The 20,055-nt window shown below is 54.4% G+C and overlaps 1 protein-coding gene across 1 annotated transcript in view; it reads right to left on the bottom strand.

Moving 5' to 3' along the window:
* The window catches only part of UBXN11 (UBX domain protein 11), an 18,045-nt gene extending 3,344 nt beyond the window's left edge, over positions 1–14,701 (bottom strand). The window contains 8 exon segments of the mRNA XM_007459116.1: positions 153–367; positions 7,646–7,754; positions 9,661–9,737; positions 10,204–10,258; positions 10,700–10,800; positions 13,194–13,289; positions 13,874–13,902; positions 14,631–14,701. Of these exon segments, the coding sequence (XP_007459178.1) occupies positions 153–367; positions 7,646–7,754; positions 9,661–9,737; positions 10,204–10,258; positions 10,700–10,800; positions 13,194–13,289; positions 13,874–13,902; positions 14,631–14,701 (753 nt within the window).
* Positions 14,702–20,055: the final 5,354 nt, after the last annotated feature.

The raw sequence follows: 20,055 nt of genomic DNA, 5'->3' as shown, positions 1-20,055 counted from the left end.
GTGGGGGGGGGGGGCGGTTCTGGAGGTTCTGCGTGAGCCTGGGTGCTGGGGGTAAGCTGGGCCCATCATCTCCAACTAATGGTGAGCAGGGGGTGGGCCACCACAGTGGCTTGAGGGTGCACAGGCCTGTCTCCCCTCCCCGTCACTCCTACCTGTGTGGAGGGATCGTGGAAGGGCCGGAAGGGCCCATCGAACATCACGATGCCATTCTGGTACAGCTTCAGTGGGATGGGCTCAAGGACACAGTGTGGCACTCTGCTGGGCATTCGTGTCAGCTGGGTGCCACTGTCTACCGCCAGCTCACTGAGATCCTTCAGGCTAGCCAGCAGCCTGTCAAAGTCCACCTCGGGGGGTACCAGTGAGTCTCCTGGCAAAGACGATTGACACCCATGAGGCTCTCCTCATGGCTGCTGTGTGCTCCAGATCCCTGGCTTCCACAGCCCCCTCCTATGCTGGGCAGGGGCCTTAGCATCTCTTTAAGTGACCGCCTGGGGAGGAGGAAGGACAGCTAACACTAGATAATAATAATAGCTGTCTTTTAGTGAGCATTTACTTTGTGCTAGGGGTTTAACATCTATTATCCCATTCTTTCTTCACACCAACCCTATGCTGTAGGGACTATAAACATCCCCATTTTCCATATTAGGAAACTAAGGGTTAGAGGTTAATGGCTGGCCTAGGGACACACACAGTAAGTGGCAAGAGCGGGATCAGATCCCAGATCAGATGTGCCAGGCACTGGGTTAGCAGCTGAAAGGCACAGTGCAGAGTTCCCAGCTGTCTGGGCTCAAATTCCAGCTCCTCCACTTCTACCTGTGTGACTTTGGTCAAGTCATTTAATGCTCTGCACCACAGCATTCTCTTCTAGAAGGTGATGATGATAGGACCAGGATGGCTGTGAGGGTCCAAGATGACCATGTAAGAATTCCAACAAGCATCTGTCTGTGTTAGTTATTGTTGCCAGCTCTACCATGCACAAATGGACCTCAGGCCAACCCAGAGGCCACGCAGCAGGGGTTATTTATCTCCATTTTACACATGAGGAAACAGGCCCACAGAGATGAAAAATGATTTGCCTCAGGCCACTTGGCAAGTTAGAAGAGGGGATTGACCCTGGAGTCTGTTTTGCCCACCCATCTGCACCATCAGGAGAGAGAGGTGAGGGTCGGGACACCTGCTGGACAGGACATGGGAGACCTTGGGTTGCACATGTATTTGGCCTCCTCTTCTGAAAAATGTGTTGTCCATAGAGCTGTTCATAAGGTTCACAGGGTGCAGGTGGGGTGATGAGGCAGCCAGGACAGATGCCAGAGCAGAAAGGATACAGGGCAGGTGGGGTGCTGCTGGGGGACAGGCCAGGAGCTTGTTCTCAGTCCTGAAGGGATCTTGCCCCGAACTAAGTCATCTACTAGGGTGTAACCCTATAAAACACTGGTGACTTTCTGGGCCTTCTTGGAAGCTGTTTTTCACCAGGACAGCCAGGCTGAGGCAGGATGTGGGTCAGGACTCTGGGGACCCAATTCCTTTCCCCACAGTGGTGCAGTGGCTGCACCGGGGAAGTACAGATGTGGGCGGCCCTGTTTCCTGTTGCCTCTGTGGCTGCTGAAACGGTAGGCCCCAGCTGGCCTTCCCTTCTCCCCTACATCTCCTACTGCTGCAGGGGCTGTACCTGCACCCCCCTCTTCCTGGGGTCCCCTGGAGTCCCTGAGACTCCCAAGAAAAACTCACAGAACATCCTGGATATCCCTGGTATGAGCCAGAACAATATCCAGACACTATTTTCCTTTAACAGCTAACTAAGTACTTTCAGAACACCTAGGTAAACCTAAAAATAACAACAGAAAAGCTCATCACTTTCAACATCTGCCCCCATCCTTATATTCTTACAGATGGGAAAGTGAGGCCTAGAAAGTCACATGACTTGGCCAAGGCAGGCCACACAGCACGGCCAATAGGACGACTCAGATGCGCGCGGACTGCTAATCCAGCTGCCTCCTGGGGCCTGGGCTTTTTCAGGGAGCTAAGGTGTCGACAGGGGAAGGGGCAGGTGGAAACCCAGGGGAGGATGCCAAGAAGCAATGAAAGAGAAAAGAAAAGTTGGCGGAGAAAATCAGCCCAGAAGGCTCTCAGCCAGGGCTCGGGGGTGGAGAAGTGAAAGCAGGGTGGGCCTGGCAGGTATCAGATGCAGCAGAATGGAGGTGAAACAAGGGGCCTGGGAGAAGGAACCACCGCTCTGGACAAACCAGGGCTAAGAGAATAAAGCAGGAAGAGCCTTGCATCGCCACCTCACAGCCAGGAGTGCTCAACAGAAGCCTGGCCCCGTGCAGCCACGTCACATGGGATGATGCAGGTCAGAGGTCAAGTGAGGCATTTCCTCTCTGAGCCACAGCTTTCTTTTCCAGGGAATGGGTAGATAATAGAAATCTTCATCCTGCCACAAGATCCAGGGGTGAACTGACTGTGATGATGACTCAGCATTTACTATGTGCCAAGCACCAAGAGGCAGGTCTTCCTTCTCCCATTTTACAGATGAGGAAATTGGGCCTTGTAAGGTGACATGCCCCGGGTCACGCAGCTTGCAGGGCCCAGGTGACTCTAAGCCACTGTCCTCAGTGACCACGCAGGCTTGCCTCTCAGTGTTGGTTCTTCAGATACTGCTCACTGGTGTTCCTTTCCAAGGAGGGGTACAGGGCAGGGAGATCATCTCTGAGGCCTCATCCAGCTTTTGAGAGCCCATGATTTTATTTAAAAGGGGAGTGAACAGGCATGGAGATCAAGTCCAAGCTCCTTGGCCCAACTCCCAAGACCCTCAAAGCCCTGGCTCCCCAGCCTGCCCTCAACAAGCTCCCCCACTCACACTCTGAAGCCATACAGCCCGGGCTACCACTTCCAAGCTGTGTGACCCCGGGCACATGGGCCAACATCTCTGGGCCTCAGCTTCCTCTTCTATAAAATGAAGACAATAACAGCCCCACTTTACAGGGTTGCTGTGAGGCTCACAGAAAGTGCCTGGCAGACAGAGCTGTTGTTGTCACCAACACCCCACTCTCTTGATCATCACAGGGCTCAGGTGCTCTCTCACCACCTCCTTGGAGAAGCCTTGCCCGGAGCCCCTGCCCCTGAGCCTGGGCCTCTGTTCCTCCTGGGTTTCTGGAGCCCTTGGGCTCACTCCTGGCCCTCATCACAGGCTGCTGTCATTTTGTTTGCTTATTGGTCTTTCCAGCTACACCGGTCACTCCTTGAACACAGCCAAGAGCAGCCAGCCCTGGGCCTGGCCCAGAGTGGGTGCTCAAGACGCACTGGATCCATCCCTCCACCCCGCCATCCAGCAAGTACGTCCGCAGCGCCCATGCCCTGCCAGGCTCTGAGCAGCATGGCCACACCCATGCCCAGAGTCCTGCCCTCCTCAGGCTCATACTTGAATGAAGGAGACAGGGCGACAAAGAGTGACAGTGGCATGTGTTAAGTGCCACTGTGGGGTTGCAGGGCCCAGAGGAGGGCCAGACCCTGCCCCTAGCGCAGCTGAGTGGTGAGCCTGCCCTGGGCTGGCCCCTCGCACCCTCACTGGGAGGACAACCTGCTGCCGTGAAATCCCGGCAGTGTCCGACGTGCCCCAGCAGGCCCGTCCCAGCACTGCAGGCGAAGGCTGTTGAAAGGAAACAGACCCGCTATTTCCACACACCTCCACGCCAGGCCCTGCTCTGGGAACTTCACCTACATTCACTCTGCTCTTCAGAGGAGCCGGCGGGGAGAAAACGGGCTCCGAGAGTCTGGTCACCGTCAGGGCCACAGCCAGCCTGTGACTCAGCAGGAGCTGACTTCTCTGGCCCTTGCTTTGATCATCACGCTGCTTGTCCCCACCTCATCCTGTACAGAGGATCGTCCATCCAGGCCAAGGGCACCCAGGCAATGCCTGCAAATCACCTGCATGTGCACGTGCCCTGGGCTTCGGGTCGAGCCCTGTGCTGGCACTCTGGAGCACAGCAGGGGCGGAGCAGTAAATGGACACGGTAATCATTCACCGACCGCATGTCAGCCTGAGAGAACACTCCACGTACTCCACACTGTGGTATTCAGTGCTCTCAGTTCAGGGCCTAGGGGTCAATCGTACCATCTCCTCACCTCACAGATGAGGATGTGGACTCAGAGGTGAGGCAGGTTTCCTACACAGGGTACGATCTGAACCAGGCCCCCCTCTCACCTCACAGATGAGGATGTGGACTCAGAGGTGAGGCAGGGTCCCTACACAGGGTACGATCTGACCCAGGCCCCCCTCTTCAGCCAGAGCCTTTAAGGCTTTCACTGCAACGCAGAGCCCCTAACCACGCGCCTGGGGCAGCTGCAGGGCGGCACAGCGCCTGCCGCCGAGCAGGCACTCCATGCACATGTGCTAGAGCAGGTGGGGTTTGAGCTGAGCTTCACAGGAGGGGAGAAAAGGGGGCAGGGCACTTGGCGGACACAGCACAGGCCCGAGCTAGTGGGAGGGTGGGTGGCAGGAGTCCAGCCTGCCTGGGGTCTAGGCCAGGCCAGTTCCAGGGGCCCAAGGGCAGCCCAGGGACAGCCCATGGAGGAGTCAGGCTGGCTTACTGAGCAGGGGAGGGAAGAGGCTCCCACACAGATGCCGGAGCCTGGGCTTGGGGAAAAGGGTTGGGGAGGTGGGCGCTGGGAGTGGGAAGGGGAGATGTAGAGAGAGGGCAGGGACTTGATGAGGGCTGGGGGTGGGGGTGAGGAGCTCAGAGGTGAAGGGTGGGGGGAGCTCAGAGTTGGCTGGAGCTCTCAGCCCTGAGGCTCAACACCTGACCCGAAGGTGGTAGGAACAGAGCCGGAACTGTCCCTTTCATGTCTCCGCATACCCTGAAGCACCTGGCACGGCATCCTGTTTGCTACTCAACATACTGGTGGGAAGGGGTGAATGATCTGGCCTGAGGCCAAGCCCTTGCAAGGCTTCCTCTCCCCTGAGCCCCTTCATGGACCCAACTGACCCTCCTCCCTAAGAGTCCCAGGCTCTAGAATGTTTGAATCAGCCCCAGTCTGCCTAATACAGATGCCCCAGCTCACCAATCCACTGGCCTGCTGCCCCAGGGCCTGTGGGGAGTGGTACCCAACAGAGGGAGATCCAGAGAAACAAGCCAGAGCATCAGGGTCAGCCAGAGGCTGTCTTCATGGACCCAAGGGCCCTTGGGGCAGGGGCAGGTTGGCACGTGGGGACAAGGCCATAGGGAGAGGAAGGGAAAAAGCCAGGAAAGGGGGGCGGGCAGTCCCAGGAGGAAAAGCTGCTAGAAATGAAAAACATGTTGTTCATCTGTCAGAAGAGCTAAACTGAGCCCCCTCCATGTTGAAGAATCAAAAGGCAAAAGAAGAAAAAGACACAAATCAGGAACTTGTGGCCAGGCTTTAGAACAAGTGGCTTTAGAACAGCCGTACTCTGAGCAAAAACAAACAACACAGAGCAGTTGGGGGCTGCTCTCTTTTTGCGAGGAGAGGGTAGAATCCACAGAACCAGGTCCAGAAACCAGCTGTCTGGTCTCACCCCTTCCCCAAAGGAGCAGGGAGGGCCCCACTGGCCAGAAGGAAGTCTGCCCTCCAACTAGTCAGCAAGGCCACATGAGGCCTGAGCCCAGCTCACCACACAGGGGTGTGTGTGTGTGTGTGTGTGTGTCCCCGTAGTGCTGGCAGGCCTCTGGCCCTAGACCCCAGGAAGGGACATTCTTACAGCTTCTGGCAGTTGCCTACCAGGGTCTCGCCTCTCACCCAGGGAGAACTTCCCATAGCACTCAGCCCAGGGTTCAGCTCCTGGCATGGCCCAGGTGCCGTACAGCTCCCCAGCTTTGCCGTGTCCTAAATGGGACATCTTCCCCGACAGCCGTGCTCCCCAGGGTCATCCCAGGTTCCTCCCACCCCCTCCCTAATGTTCGAGCAATCGCCAAGGCCATGGATTCCCCTCCTAAATCTCTCTGCTCTGCCCCTTCTCACCAGCCCCACCAGTATCACCCTTATGCTGGGCATCATCTCATCTTTGGCCTGGATGACTATAACCGTCTCCCAGTGGGCTCCCAGCCTTAAGTCTTGCCCCCTTCACTCAACAGACTGCTTAAGTGCCTCAGTTTCCCCATCTGTAAAATGGAATAACCCCTGGCCTGTGCCAAGGCTATTTGTGAAAATGCTTTAAAAGTGGCAAATATGGTGCAAATGGGAAGTGATGTTTTTGAAACAAGGGTGAGGGGGTTTTCCCCTGAGATTTAGGGGGATCTAGCCAATGTGCAGCAGGTGGGACTCTCATGTTTTCAGTCTGGGTTTTTACCCAGCAGGAAACTTATGAAATTAAGAAAGTACAGTTGTCTTCCAAACAGTCCCCTGGGAGCCAAGCTCACGTTCCCATGAGACTGCCACTGCCTTCTGACCGTGGAAAACAATGAGAGCTCCCACTTGTGAGGCTGATGACATGAGAGGTCAGTGCTAGGTGTTGCGTCCAGCTCACTGACTCGTAGTAAATCCATGAGAAAGAATACACACCCATCTACTGATGAGGAACTGAAGGCTCAGAGAACGGAACTCAAGTACCCAAGTCACACCTGGGCTAGGCGGTGGCGATGAGGACTCAGGTGTGACCAACAGAGCCTGGAGAGCTACCTTCCGGGCAATGACCTCCATTCTTTGAAGAGAATGGACCCAGCTTTCAGAAGTGGCCAGTTCTGGGACTTCCCTGGTGGCGCAGTGGTTAAGAATCTGCCTGCCAATGCAGAGGACACGGGTTCGATCCCTGGTCTGGGAAGATCCCACGTGCCGCGGAGCAACTAAGCCCACATGCCACAACTGAGCCTGTGCTCTAGAATCTGCGAGCCACAACTACTGAGCCCGTGAGCCACTACTGAAGCCCGCCCGCCACAGAGCCTGTGCTCCGCAACAAGAGAAGCCACCACAATCAGAAGCCCATGCACCGCATCGAAGAGTAGCCCCCACTCACCGCAACGCAACTAGAGAAAGCCCGCACACAGCAATGAAGACCCAATGCAGCCAAAAATAAAAAGTATATATATATGTGTGTGTGTGTGTGTGTGTGTGTGTGTGTGTGTGTGTGTGTGTGTGTGTGTGTGTGTGTGTGTATATATATATATATACATAAAGGAAGTAGCCAGTTCTATGGCCCCAAATCTCTGGAGTGCATCCCTCGGGACATTAGCAGTTGAGTTAAAAATAAAACGTGGTGGAGGCCCAGAGATGCAGGTAGATTTCAATAGTTTGCTGCAAATGAACCTGGAAAGGGAGTCCACAGAGGGGACCAAGCCCTTGGCCTGAGGGCCAGCTTCCAAAGCAGGGGGATTGCTTCTAAAGGCCACAGCTTTTGAATGGGTGACCTTTTGTAAACTATGGTGCCTGAGACAAATGAGGTCTTGTTACGTTTTGTATCCCTGGGTCCCTGGAGCCTTAGAAAGATGAGCAAGCAGAGTCTAGGGTTAGGTGGTCAGGGATGGAGGCTGAGGCCTTTCCCTCCTGCTCCTGTGTCAGTGGCAAGCTGTGGGAGGCCTTGGGGCACCTTGTGCTGGGAGGAGGGGCATGAATGAGCTGGCCTCTGGACAGCTGTGGGCCATCGGGAGCTGTAGGGGAATTCCTTTGCAGGAGGGCCCGGGGTGGGCCCCAACTCTACCTGGCTTCCAGAACTTCTTGGTTGTCATCCAGTCCCTCCCACCATCCTCCGAGTCCTCCTCATGCGTGGGCTCACCCACCCACCGCAGGCCGTAGTCACTGAGGAACCGCTGTGGGGAGAGAGGAGGGAGATGTCGGGGGCACTGTCAGCTCAGCCCCTTCCAGGGGAAAAGGCGGCATCAGCCCAGCCCCCAGCCTCAGGCCTCAGCTCCCAGCCCACTGGATGGGGCGATGGGCCCGGGGGTCTTGGCCACTTCCTGGCCGTGGCCTTGGGAAGCCACCTCACCTCCCGGAGCCTCAGGCTTCTCCTTGTAAAATGAAGCTTGTGAGGACTCACTAAGGTAATTCACATCATGTCCTTAGCACAGGGCCTGGCACAAGTAGGAACTCACGTTAAGTCAGCCATTATGGCGGCGGGGAGCCATGTGGGTCTGGCCCGAGTGGGAGGAGAGGGACACCTGCTCCGCAGATCTGAGAGGACACGTCCACCCACATGTCCCACGTGTGGCCTCTCTAGAGCGGGCCGCCCAGCACCTTTGCCACAGGAAAACTTCTGAGCTGTCTATGCTTCCTGTTGCTGCTTCCTCACCTCCACTCCTTCCCTCAACCCACTCCAGCCCGGCTTCCATCTCCACAACTGACTGCAACTGCTAACAAGCAGCCATCGGCAACCTGCCTGCTGCCTAACCCAGCGGGCACACTTCTGCCTTCATTTTTTGCAACATATGTTCTTCTTTTTCAGTTTCAAATTTCTAGCCATCTACACTTAGATGTCCAACAAGCATCTCAAAATGAACTTGGCCCAAACAGTCATGCCTCCCTGCTCCCACCTCCCAAGGCGGGGAGTGGCCCACATCCCAGCTAGTCTCTAATGTGTTACCCTTTTAAATATTTCACGATACTCCGTACTTGTGTCTCTTCCTGTGTACTTGTTTATGTGTGTCCCCTCTAGACTGTCAGTGCCATGAGGGCAGGGACCCTGTCTACATCTCAGTGCCTGGCAGGGTGCCAGGCGCACAGGAGATACTTTGTCTGAGTTTTGCTAAATTAACGAAGCAATAAACGTGTGAACAACGTGAACGTGGGAGCCCCAATGCCCTCTGTCCTGAGGGGGCAGCCCTCACTCCTGTGGCAGCTGCTCAGAGAAGCCCCACTGGCTGCCAGCAGTCCTAGCAGGCCGCTCAGGGAGCAGGTGTTTACCCACAGCCCCGGGTATGAACAGGCCTGGGTGGGAAGGGCCCTCAGCTGCAGCTGCTGCTTGGGGGTTTGCGTCTGTGGTCTTAAATTAGGTTGGGGCTTTGGAAACCAACTCGGTGTGGAGAGGGAGAGGCTAGACTCCAGGAGGAGCTTCTGGTGGGGCCGGTGAGGCAGTGGGGGGCCCTGAGGATGTATGCATGCCTAGGACCCTCCCTTGAGCCTGAGGTCCCTCCAGCTCAAGCCTTGCTGTGTGAACGATGGCAAGAAAGGTGACACTGGGTGAGTGAGATGCCACGTCCAGAGGCAGGGAATGGCCATGATCAACACAGTAAACACGCATGGCCAGGCCCCTGCCAGGTCCTGGGCGCGCAGCAACGAACAGGAGAAAAGTGGTCCCTCCCTCCTTCCCTCGTGGGGTCCACAGTCCCCAGAGGAAGAGAGAGTGGAGCACCTGCTCTGGTCACAGGTGAAGGGGGTCCCCTGGGAAAGGGCTCCCACCTTGACTTGAGACTGAGGATCAGTGAAAACTCGCCAGGGGAAGGTAGCAAAAGAAATTTCTGGTGGAAGGAACAACACGGACCAAGATCCTGAGGTGGGAAAGAGCTTGATGTGGTCAAAGAAGCAGAGGCAGGTCCCCGTGGCTGGAGGGGAGAGTAGTTCAAGACGACACTGAGGAAGGGGGAGGGGTTAACCCAAGCCTGAAATGGAGTGGGGAGTGCCCCGGGCCCCTGTGTGGGATGTGCGGTGAGGGGAGCCCAGAGAGGTGGGCTCTGACCCAGTCCCTGGGGGCAGACAGCCCTGGGCTGGCTCCTCCCTCACCTCCATCTCCCTGACCTGCCGCTGCAGCTGCGCGCACGTGGTCTCCAGCTCCTCCTGCCACTGCGGGGTCACCGTGGCTTCAGGAAAAGACGGGGAGGGGTTCCAGTGCCCCCCGCACGGAGGCTGCCAGGCCACCTCTGGCCATGACGAGAGCTTTGGCCTGAGGGTCATCTGGAGAAGCTGCTCCACGAGAACTCGAGGGATCCCCGGAGAAGCACCTCTTGGCCTCTCGCCCTGACCTTGAGAGGGGACGCCCTGACTCTCAGGAGGCCGCCAGCCCACGGAGCGAGGCTCCTGACGGGGCTGCCTTTCCTCCAGGCTTTGGCTGGCAGGCCCTGTGCCCAGGGCTGGGCTAGGGCTGTGCCTGGGGGACTCAGTCCCACACAGAAGGGCACCGCCCTGGATGTCACTGCTCCTCTCTGGGCTCCATTGCCCAGACTCCACCACAGGACTCAGCTTGATGCTCTCGGAGCCCTGATACCCAGAGGCCACCGGCCCAGGGGGTACGAAGGGGGGGTGACCAGCCCACAGAGGGCCTCTTACCCTGGTGCTCCTGGAGGGTCTCCACCAGCTCCTCCAAGGCCCGTATCTCCTGATCCTGCAGCAACGAGACAGGAGGGGAGCAGACCTGGTGGTTCCCAGAGCCCAAGGGAGCCCCTTCCAGATGGGAAGACCCGGCTTAAAGCCCCTGCCCTGCTCTGGCACTGCTCCGGTGCTCAGATGGCCCTTGTGGTCCCACTGAGGTGGGGGCAGGGGGTGGGCACCCCCAAGTGCCCAGCACTCAGCAGCCACTGCTGCCACCCAATCTGAGGTCTACGGGCCTTGCTCAGATGTGGCGAAGACCCCTAGCCTCTCTGCTCAGGTCACAGGGACCCAGGTCAGTCCCGGGCCAGACCTCGAGTTGGGCGGTTTGGTCAGGGAGATGGTTCTAGAACCCACCCACCATGGTCTATTGCAATAGTAGCCTCACTGGCCTCCCCAGCCCAGGCCCCTCCACCCCTCAGACCAGACCCTGGCCCTCTCCCCGCTGGGGCCCCACCTTGGAGAGCATCTCATCCGCCTGGGCCTTCACCTGCCGCTCCAGATCCCGCACTTTCCTCGCCATGGTGGCCATCAACTCCGAGTCGTGGTACACAGGGACTGCCAACCAGACAAAGTCCTAGAGCCCGGGCCTTGAGCTGAGGCTGAGGTATGGGGGTCCAGGGGAGGGGAGAGGGAGCGGGCTCCCCAGCAGCGGAAATAAGGGTGGTAACAACTGCTGCCACCGAGATAATGGGGACAGTTCTACACACTTTTCATATGTCAGTTTTTCTGAGGAAATGAACTGTTTTGGGAAACTGAGGCACAGAGATTCTGTAATGCACCGAAGATGTATATACGAGGGAGTGGTACAACATACGGGTTACATCACCTTGAAACACTGTCAAAAAGTTCACCCTTAGAGCAACTATACTCCAATAAATATTAAAAAAAAAGAAAGTTCACTCTCAGTTGAATCACTCCTCTAATCTCACCCCTAATTCACAGGAAATACGGTGGATAGAGGAGCAAGTTAAACAGCACCAGACAAATCACTACGGGGAACACATCCTGCGGGACAAGTAGCCTGGGTGCTTCAAAAAGTGTCATTTTTTTAAAGAGGCAGGGATTCTGCTCTAAAGAAGTATAACAATCAAATGCAGTGCATGACCCTCAGTTAGAACCTAAATCGGGCGGGGGGAAGTTCTGGGAGGTATTTTGGAACACTGGGATGTTAGCGAGAGTTACTGGATTGTTCGTATTCTTAGGTGAGATCACAGCATCGTGGCTATGCACTTCCTTACTCCTGGAAGACGCAACGGGAAGTATTTAGAGCTGAAATGTCATGATATCTGCAACTGATTTCTAAATGGCTCATCCAAAAAATACACTTGTGTTCATAACGTATGTGTATATGGAGAGAAAGCAAATATGGCAAGATGTCACTAACTGTTGAACCTAGGCTGAGGACGCGTATGGCTGTTTGCTGTACTATTATTTCAACTTTTCTGTTTGCTGGCAAATTTTCAAATTAAAACATTTGTGAAAGAAAACAAGAGAGACACATGGGAAGAAACAGGCCCCCTTCTTCCCCTGGATGTTGTCTCTCTCTCTGTGTGAAGCCGGAAGTGTAGCTGTAACCACGTGACCATGTGGAGCTGACAGGCCCAAGGATGGTTCAGTGGAAATCTGGAGAAACCTGAACTTCTGACAGTGTCTTTGAGCTGTCTCCCTAGGACTTCTTGGTACGTGGGATAATAAAGCCCCCTGATGTTCCTTGGTTGAATCAGGGTTTTCGTTGACTTTAGTCAAAAGCTTCTTAACTGATATATAGACATTTGGGAACTGTCAGCACATGGATGACAGCACGTGTTTGAGGCAGAGTGGAGAGAGAGAGGAGATCCCAGGCAGGAGGAACATCACATGGAAAAGCTGGAGCTGGCAGGGAGCCGAGAGGGAAGAGCCTAGGAGGCAGGAGGACGGCAGGGAGGCCGTGTTATGGAGGCCAAGAGCCCGGGGTGTTCTGAGAAGAGGGAGCGAGACAGGACAGGCAAGCCCCTGACTGTGAGCTTGGCTGGGGCAGCCCCTGGCTGAGAGTGGGCTGAGGGGTGGTGTCGGGGGAGAGGCAGAGAGACCTGGGGAACAGCCAGTTTCTGTGGTTGCTGTTGAAAGCATCCCCCCTGGGGTGATGGAGATCCTGGCTTTGTGACCGAATGGCTGTGGGGCCGAGCTCTTCCGGTCTCCTTTTCCACCTCAACCCCTCCCTACCTGTACAGGGGAGGGGGCATTCGGTGGAGGATCAGAGACCGAGAGACAGAAACGGAGACAGAGAGACAGGAAGCTGCTTACCGAAGGTATCACAGCTAGTGGAAAACTCTCACCTCATCCCCAGCTCCCCCAGACTCCCAGCTCAGACCCTGCCCCTGCCCAGTGCACCACACAGCTCACCCTGCCGGCCCATGAGTCCCCTGTGCCCAGGACTGCTCAGTCCTACCTCCTCTGGGAAGCCGCCCCAGTGAGCCCCATCCTACTTTGGGCACCTCCACGATTGCAGTGTTGCCACAGCCCTTTGCAGATGGTGTTGGTCAGGCTAGGGGGACTGTCTAGGGGACTTGGGCCTTGTCCAGAGCCCTGCGGAAGCAGGAAGCAGATGCCCGGAGGCTGAGCTTCACCCTCAGGCCCTTCATTCCCCTTGGACCCTGAATCCTAGAGCCACTGACATCACTCTCGATGGGGATTCCAGCCAGGTGTACTCCAGAGGTGCCAGCCACAGCCCGCCCTGGGGCTTTGCCAGACCTCCTGAGCTAACGGCCAGACCTGTGTGTGGCTTTACGCCAAGCTGGGCTCCGAACGGGTCTGGGGTGCAGGCCCAGGGCCACAGGCAGCCAGGAGTAGAAGCAGCTGCCTCTGAGCCGGCGGGCGGGAGAAGGCGCCATATGCCCCTCAGGGCCTCCCTTTCCCCGGGGCCTCTCCTGCTGCCAGGGAAACAGACCCCTTTGGGCCTCTGCACTCACCTTGCCTACTCACAGGGGCACCTGTGCCAACATAGCAGGAAGGAACAGAGATCCTTTCTTCTGAGCCGCGCGCATCATTCAGCACGTCCACCTCATCTTCTGCAGACAGGGATGCCCAGGTCACTGCTCTGGGGCTGAAGCCCAGGCGAAACGGGGGCCATGGGCCCTGGGCCCTGGTCAAGATGAAGCAGGCTGTTCTCTGTCCCCCCAGCATAGGAGGATAGAAAACCTGGGACGCTGGAGAGCAAGGATCCAACCAGATCAGGCCTCTTCTTGGAGTTCTCCCAACCTGGCTCCCTGGGGGGACCTGGGTGGCCGATGCCAGCACCGCGGTGGGGGCTAAAGGAGGGCTGGGATGCAAAGGTCTGAGCCTGCAGGAGGCAGGGCAGCAACATGAGGACTGGGCTTCAGGGAGAAAAGGCTGTAACGGGCTGCAGGCGGCTGTCGGAGAAGGAGGGCTGGGGTCTGCCCCCTCATGGCCCACCCCACGGTGAGTGGAGGGGTTCAAATGTTAGTGATGACATCTCCACCTAGGGTGTGGGGTGTCCAAATCCGGGAGCTGCAGATAGCACTGCAGTTGGCCAGCCACTCTGGCTGACAGGAGTTCATCCCACTCTTTCTCTCCATCTGCCCAACTGCAAGGACATGAGGAGGACACGAGGGCAGAGCCCACACTTAACCATTTCCGTACATTTTTATCCCTCGCCTCCTGGGAATGGGGCAGGAAGGAGAAGGAAGACAGACAAGTTAGGACCCCCTGGATTGCCTTCGGGGGAGGCTCTGGCACCAGGTCCCCCATCAACCCTAAAGAAGGTGTCTCCTGAGGACATCTACCCCCAAATCCCACCCCGGCCCAGGGGTGAGCCAAGGGGCAGGCTTCAGGGTGTCCGACTCCTCCCAACAAAGAAGGATGGTGAAGAGCTGAAGGGCAGAGCCTTGGAGAGAAGATTACAAGAGTCCCCAGGCCCAGGAGCCCAGCCCCAGCTCTGCTCTGAAATGGCTGCAGGACCCCAGGCCTGTCACTTAACCTCTCTGGACTTCCTTGGCCATGATGCAAATGACTCAAAGTGGGCTTCAGAAGAGCAAGGAGAGAGGTAAAAAATGCTTTGAAAAGATGAAACTGATAGATGGACAAAAAGGATTCTCTTCACTGAGAGCCCAGCATGTGGCTGGGCCTGGAACAGGTGGGCCATCAGTGTTTGAAGAACTGATTCATGACCAATGCTGAGCCACCTCACTAAACGGCACAGCCCAGTGTGCTCAGACACATGGAGAGCCTCCCAGAAGAAGGTTCGAGAAAGATAAGGTGATCAGAGAGAGCTACATAACTTCTTAGCGTTTTCCTCAGGACACTAGGAGTCAATCTCCTAGTCCACGGGAGGGGCCAGGAGGAGGCAGGGGCGTGGACACAAAGATCCCACGAGGCCAGCTCCTTACCCCAGATTCACAGGCTCCGAATGCAGAGGCACTCGCCGGGTCTTGCCAAGGGAGGCCAAAGGTGAGCTCATAATTCTACTTCTAGTCTCTAGCTGTCAGGAACTCCCTGAGAAGAAAGCAGTCAGCCCTTGGGGACAGTCACTCAGGACCGGGGAGCAGCCTGAAACTTCCTCTGTCCTGGCCACTTCTCCCAGGAGGTAGCACTGTCCAGGGAGTGGCACCCCTCACTTCGTCCCACTGCCTCTGCAGAAGTTTCTGGAGGCGGCCTGGCCTCAGGATCCCTATGCTTGATGTCCACCTGCTCCGCTGGATATCCAGCTCTCTGCTCTGCTCTTGGAGGTCTCTGGCCTAGCAGTGCTTGGGAAAGGGCGATGGGGGTAGGATGGGGTGCAGAGGTGGGCCGGAAGACTGGGACTTCCCCAGACTTCAAGCCCTGGCACAGGACTACCCAGCAGGCCTGGGGCTTTTGTCTATCCACCAAGGAGCTGGTCATCACGCCCAGGTGTCCCCTCCCCTCCTACCAGAACCAGGTGCCACCTCCAACTTCTCAGAGCCAGAGAGGGGCAACCCCAAGGCAGGATTCTACCAAGACACCACCTGCATGGCAGGGAGGTCAAGAGCCCAGACCCTGGATAGGTTCTGCCATTCCAGTACAGCCTGTGCCTCAGTTTCCTTTAGCATAAAGTGGGGATGGGAATAGTACCAGCCAGGTAGGGGTAACACACGTAAAGCACCTATAGCCCAGTGAAACGCTCAAAGGAATTACTTAAAAATGTGAATTGTGGCTGCTGCTGTTATTGGCACATAGAAGGCCCTCATAAATGCTGATTTCCCTTCCTTTCCTCTTCCTTCTGGAAAGATGAATGAACATCAGGGATGCAATTAACGGTCACTACTCTATTCAGTGAATTAAATATCACGTGGCTAATATCTAGAAATCGAAGAATCAAACGACCTCCATCAGGGCCTGACTCAAGTCTTTCATTCCACTTTGGAAATGTGTGGCACTGGCCTCCACCAGCCCCTGAATCTGCCCAGCAAGGGGACCTGCATCACCAGGAGGCAGCTCCCTTGGTCTCAATTCTGGAGTTTGGGACTCATGCCCCGTCCCTTTCTCAGAGGTGCCCTCCAAGGACAAGGTCCAGAGTTTCCTGATCCCCATCATCCAGCATCCAGCCTCCCAAACCTGCCCCTAGCCTGCCTGGTTCCTGCCGTCTTGTCTGGGCATCCTTAGGGTATGTGTGGCCAAGTGTGACGGCCCCTGTGGCTCCCTTCGCCAGTCTCCACACACTGCCAGAGGAATCTTCTTAAACCCAAAGCTGACATGTCACTTCCCTGCTCAATACTCCCAGTGGCTCCTTCTCACCCACAGAAAAAAAATTCAAAATTCCTTAACATGGATGATCTGGTCGCTGCCTGTGTCTCTGGACCTCACCCATCATCACCCACAGTCCCCCTGCATCCCACCCTCCACTTGAGCCACTCTGAACTGTCAGCCCTGAAATGCACCAGGGCTTTCTTTGCACACATGGCTCCTCAGGCCCGGAACCCGATCCCCCGAAATGGTCTCCCTACTCCTACCCACACCCTTCCCTTGGCTGGCTAACTCCTTTTCTTTCTTTTTTTTTTTTTTTTTTTTTTTTTTTGCTTTTATTTGTTCTTTAGTTATATTTTAACTTTTTACTTTAAAATTATTATAGATTCACAGGAAATTAGGACAACAGTAGAGAGGTCTGGTGTATCCTTCACAGTTTTCCCCAATAGCCACATTTTACATGACTATTGTACACAGTATCGAAATCAGGAAATTGACATTGTATAATCTGTGTGTGTCATTCTATGCCATTTCATCCCCTGTATAGACTCTGTGTAACCACCACTGCAATCAATATATGTACAGAGGACTTCCCTGGTGGTGCAGTGGTTAAGAATCTGCCTGCTAATGCTAGGGGACACAGGTTCAAGCCCTGGTCCGGGAAGATCCCACATGCTGTGGAGCAAATAAGCCCATGTGCCACAACTACTGAGCCTGTGCTCTAGAGCCCGTAAGCCACAACTACTGAGCCCACGTACCACAACTACTGAAGCCTGCGTGCCTAGAGCCTGTGCTCCGCAACAGAGAAGCCACGGCAATGAGAAGCCCATGCGCCGCAATGAATAGTAGCCCCCACTCGCCGCAACTAGAGAAAGCCCACACACAGCAACAAAGACCCAACGCAGCCAAAAATAAATAAATTTATATTAAAAAACGATATGTACAGAACTATTCCATCACCACAAAGATCTCCCTTGTGCTACTCCTTTAGCATCACACTCATCCTCTTCCTCACCACTGTCCCTAACCCCTGGCAACCACTACTCTGTTTCCCATCTCTATAATTTTCTTACTTCAAGAATGTTATATAAATGGAATCAAATAGCATGTGACCTTTTTTTGTAAAAAAAAAAAAACAGCTTTATTGAAGTATAATTCACACACTTAACTCTTTTAAAGTATACAATTCACTGCTTCTTAGTATATTCATAAATTCAGAGTTATGAAACCACCATCACAATCAGTTTTGGAACATTTTCATCACACTAAAAAGCCCTAGGCACTGTGCCTTTAGTAGCGAAAACTACCCTGCATGAACTCCCACCAGACCTGATTATCCCTCCTTTCTCCAAATTCTCATCACCATAATGACCACTCAAATGAAACTGGTCAAAAAGACAGAAATTAATAAGCATTGGCAAGGATGAGGGGAAACTGGAACCTTTGTTGGAATGTAAAATGGTGCAGCTGCTGTAGAAAACACTTTAGCAGTACCTCAAAAGGTTAAACAGAGTTATCTTATGGCCTCCATGCCTAGTTATATACCCAAGAGAAATGAAAACTTACATCCACACAAAAATTTGTGTATCTGTTCATAAGCAGCATTACTCATAATAGCCAAAAAATGGAAACAACCCAAATGTTCATCAACCAGTGAATGGATAAACAAATGTGGTATACCCTTACAATGGAATATTATTTGGCAACAAAAAAGGAATGAAATACATACTACAATGTGAATGGACCTTGAAAACATTATGCCAAGGGAAAGAAGTCAGTCACAAAACACCACCAATTGTTATGATTCCATTTATATGAAATGTCCAGAATGGGCAAATTCATAGAGACAAAGTAGGTTAGTGGTTGCCTAGGGTACGAGGTGCTAAAGGGAGACGGGGAGGGTGTGGGTGGACTGCTAAAGGGTATAGGGTTTCCTTTTGGGTTGATGAAAATGTTCTAAAACTGACTGTGGTGAGGGCTGCACAACTCTCTGAATATACTAAAAACAATTGAAATTTACATTTTAAAGGGGTGAAGTATATAGTATGTGAATTATATCTCAATAAAGCTATCACAGGAAAGAAAAGGACCTGGTCTCCAAAGCAAAACCAACATCTTCCCTCAAAATAAGCTCCTCCCACTTCCCCCTTCTTAATGGGACCCCATCATCCAAACACAAAAATTTTCCCTCCTTCTTTCCCTCTTAATCCCATCAGTTACCAAATCCTGCAGGTTAAACTCTACAAGTCTCTCACACATAGCTCCTCCTCTCCGTGACCACTGTTGGCCATCCTAGTGGGACTCTCACTGCCCTTCTTTGGGGCTGTCACAATGGCCCCAAACTGACTTCCCCATTCCAGTCTCACTCCAGGCCAATCCAACACACTGTCTCCAGATCCATTTTCCCATGTATTATAGGAGACCCGTGAGGACGACGACTGTATCTTCCTATCAGCCTGGGGACTCCTGAGCGCAGGGCTGTGTCTCCTCCCTCAGACCGGGGACCCTGAGGACAAAGCCACGTCTACTCCCTTCACTTTGGGGTCTTCCTGGGAGGACTGTGTCTTCCCCCTCAAGCCGGAGGCGGCTAAAGGTTAGGCTGTCTGCCCCTTCAGACTCAAGCTTTGAGAGGAAAGTTCTGTCTTATGCCTCTACATCTTTGGGAGTCAAATTTATCTCCCAACAGGTTCCAGTGCTCTCCAGCGCCGACAAAACCAGCAGGCTGTACGCCTTCAACCCCTAAATCCCCAGCTGGAAGCGCTCACCACGTGACTTCTACCACCAGTCCCGCCCTAGGAGCCGCGTCACCGTTCCCCTGCCTCCACGCGTAGCCATGGTAGGCGGGGGCCCGAATCTGCTCCCAGGGCGCGGGGGGGTCTGCTGGGGGAGCCGGGCCGCGGGTCTCGCGGGTCCTCGAGGTTCTCGGGGTGAGGGCCCCAGCCTGTGTGTGTGGCTCCATGGGCAGAAAGGTCTAGGGCCGTGACTCACCACGCAGGGCTGCAGAGCCGCCCGCAGCGTCGCCATCTTGTTGTTACACGGTTTCCCAGGCGACCAGGACCCGTGCGCTTCTCATTGGCTAATTCGAGGGGTGTCCCTGAGCAACCAGCAGGCAGCGGAGGCGGGTACAGCCGTCTGTGCTCGAATTCTATTGGCCCACGGAGTCTCAATTCATCGCTAGATACTGCAAATCCCAGAATCCACCGCTCTGAGAGTACTCGGGGTCTGGAGAAATGGAGGGCCCGTTCATGTCAACCCAAGGCACAGAAAGCGGAGAACCTGGGATAAGATTCACGAAGCTGCTGGAAGCCTCTGGACCTGAATGTGTAATCCCGACAATGCCACTGTTTTGCTAGATTGATTTTGGGAGAAATTACATTTATCCCTCTGAGCCTGTTTTTTCATCTCATCAGCACAGTACCAAGGGGGCAGTTCTTTTACGCATGAATGGAAATGATGCAAGTACTTAATAAATGTTTCTTAAATCTGAATTTCTCTGCTAACTTCTTGACCAAACGGCGCCCTGAAGGGACGCTCATATTCTATTTCCTTTGTGTGAAAACTTGGGTGAGACTCCCCCTGCCTTTGGATAAGACACTTTGTGTGATTTTGGGTGAAACACTTCCCCTCCTGAGCCTCACATGAAAAAATAAGGTGTTGGATTAAAACAACTAGAGAGGGCTTCCCTGGTGGCGCAGTGGAGCGGCTGGGCCCGTGAGCCATGGCCGCTGAGCCTGTGCGTCCGGAGCCTCTGCTCCGCAACGGGAGAGGCCACAACAGTGAGAGGCCCCTGTACCGAAAAAACAACAACAACTAGAGATAGTTTAGTTAAGAGCATGGACTTAGGCCTCTGGAGTCATGGATCCTGACTTGTGTGTCCTTGGGCAAGTTCCTCACCTTAATTTCTTCTGTAAAATGGGGATAATACCCACCCCCACAGAGTTGCCATGAGAATTAAATGAGATAATGCATACAGAGTACCTGTCACAATACCCATACAGAATAAGTTTTCAAAACATTTCCTGCTTTTAACTAGCATTATCATTATCTCAGCCTCCCAGCTGTGACCTGGGTGTCTATGATTTCTGGTACCCACTTCCTTATGCCTTGGCT

Source organism: Lipotes vexillifer, unplaced genomic scaffold, assembly GCF_000442215.2.
Source record: "Lipotes vexillifer unplaced genomic scaffold, Lipotes_vexillifer_v1.1 scaffold496, whole genome shotgun sequence".
Lineage (NCBI taxonomy): Eukaryota > Metazoa > Chordata > Mammalia > Artiodactyla > Lipotidae > Lipotes > Lipotes vexillifer.
This window is presented reverse-complemented; position numbering and strand designations above follow the sequence as displayed.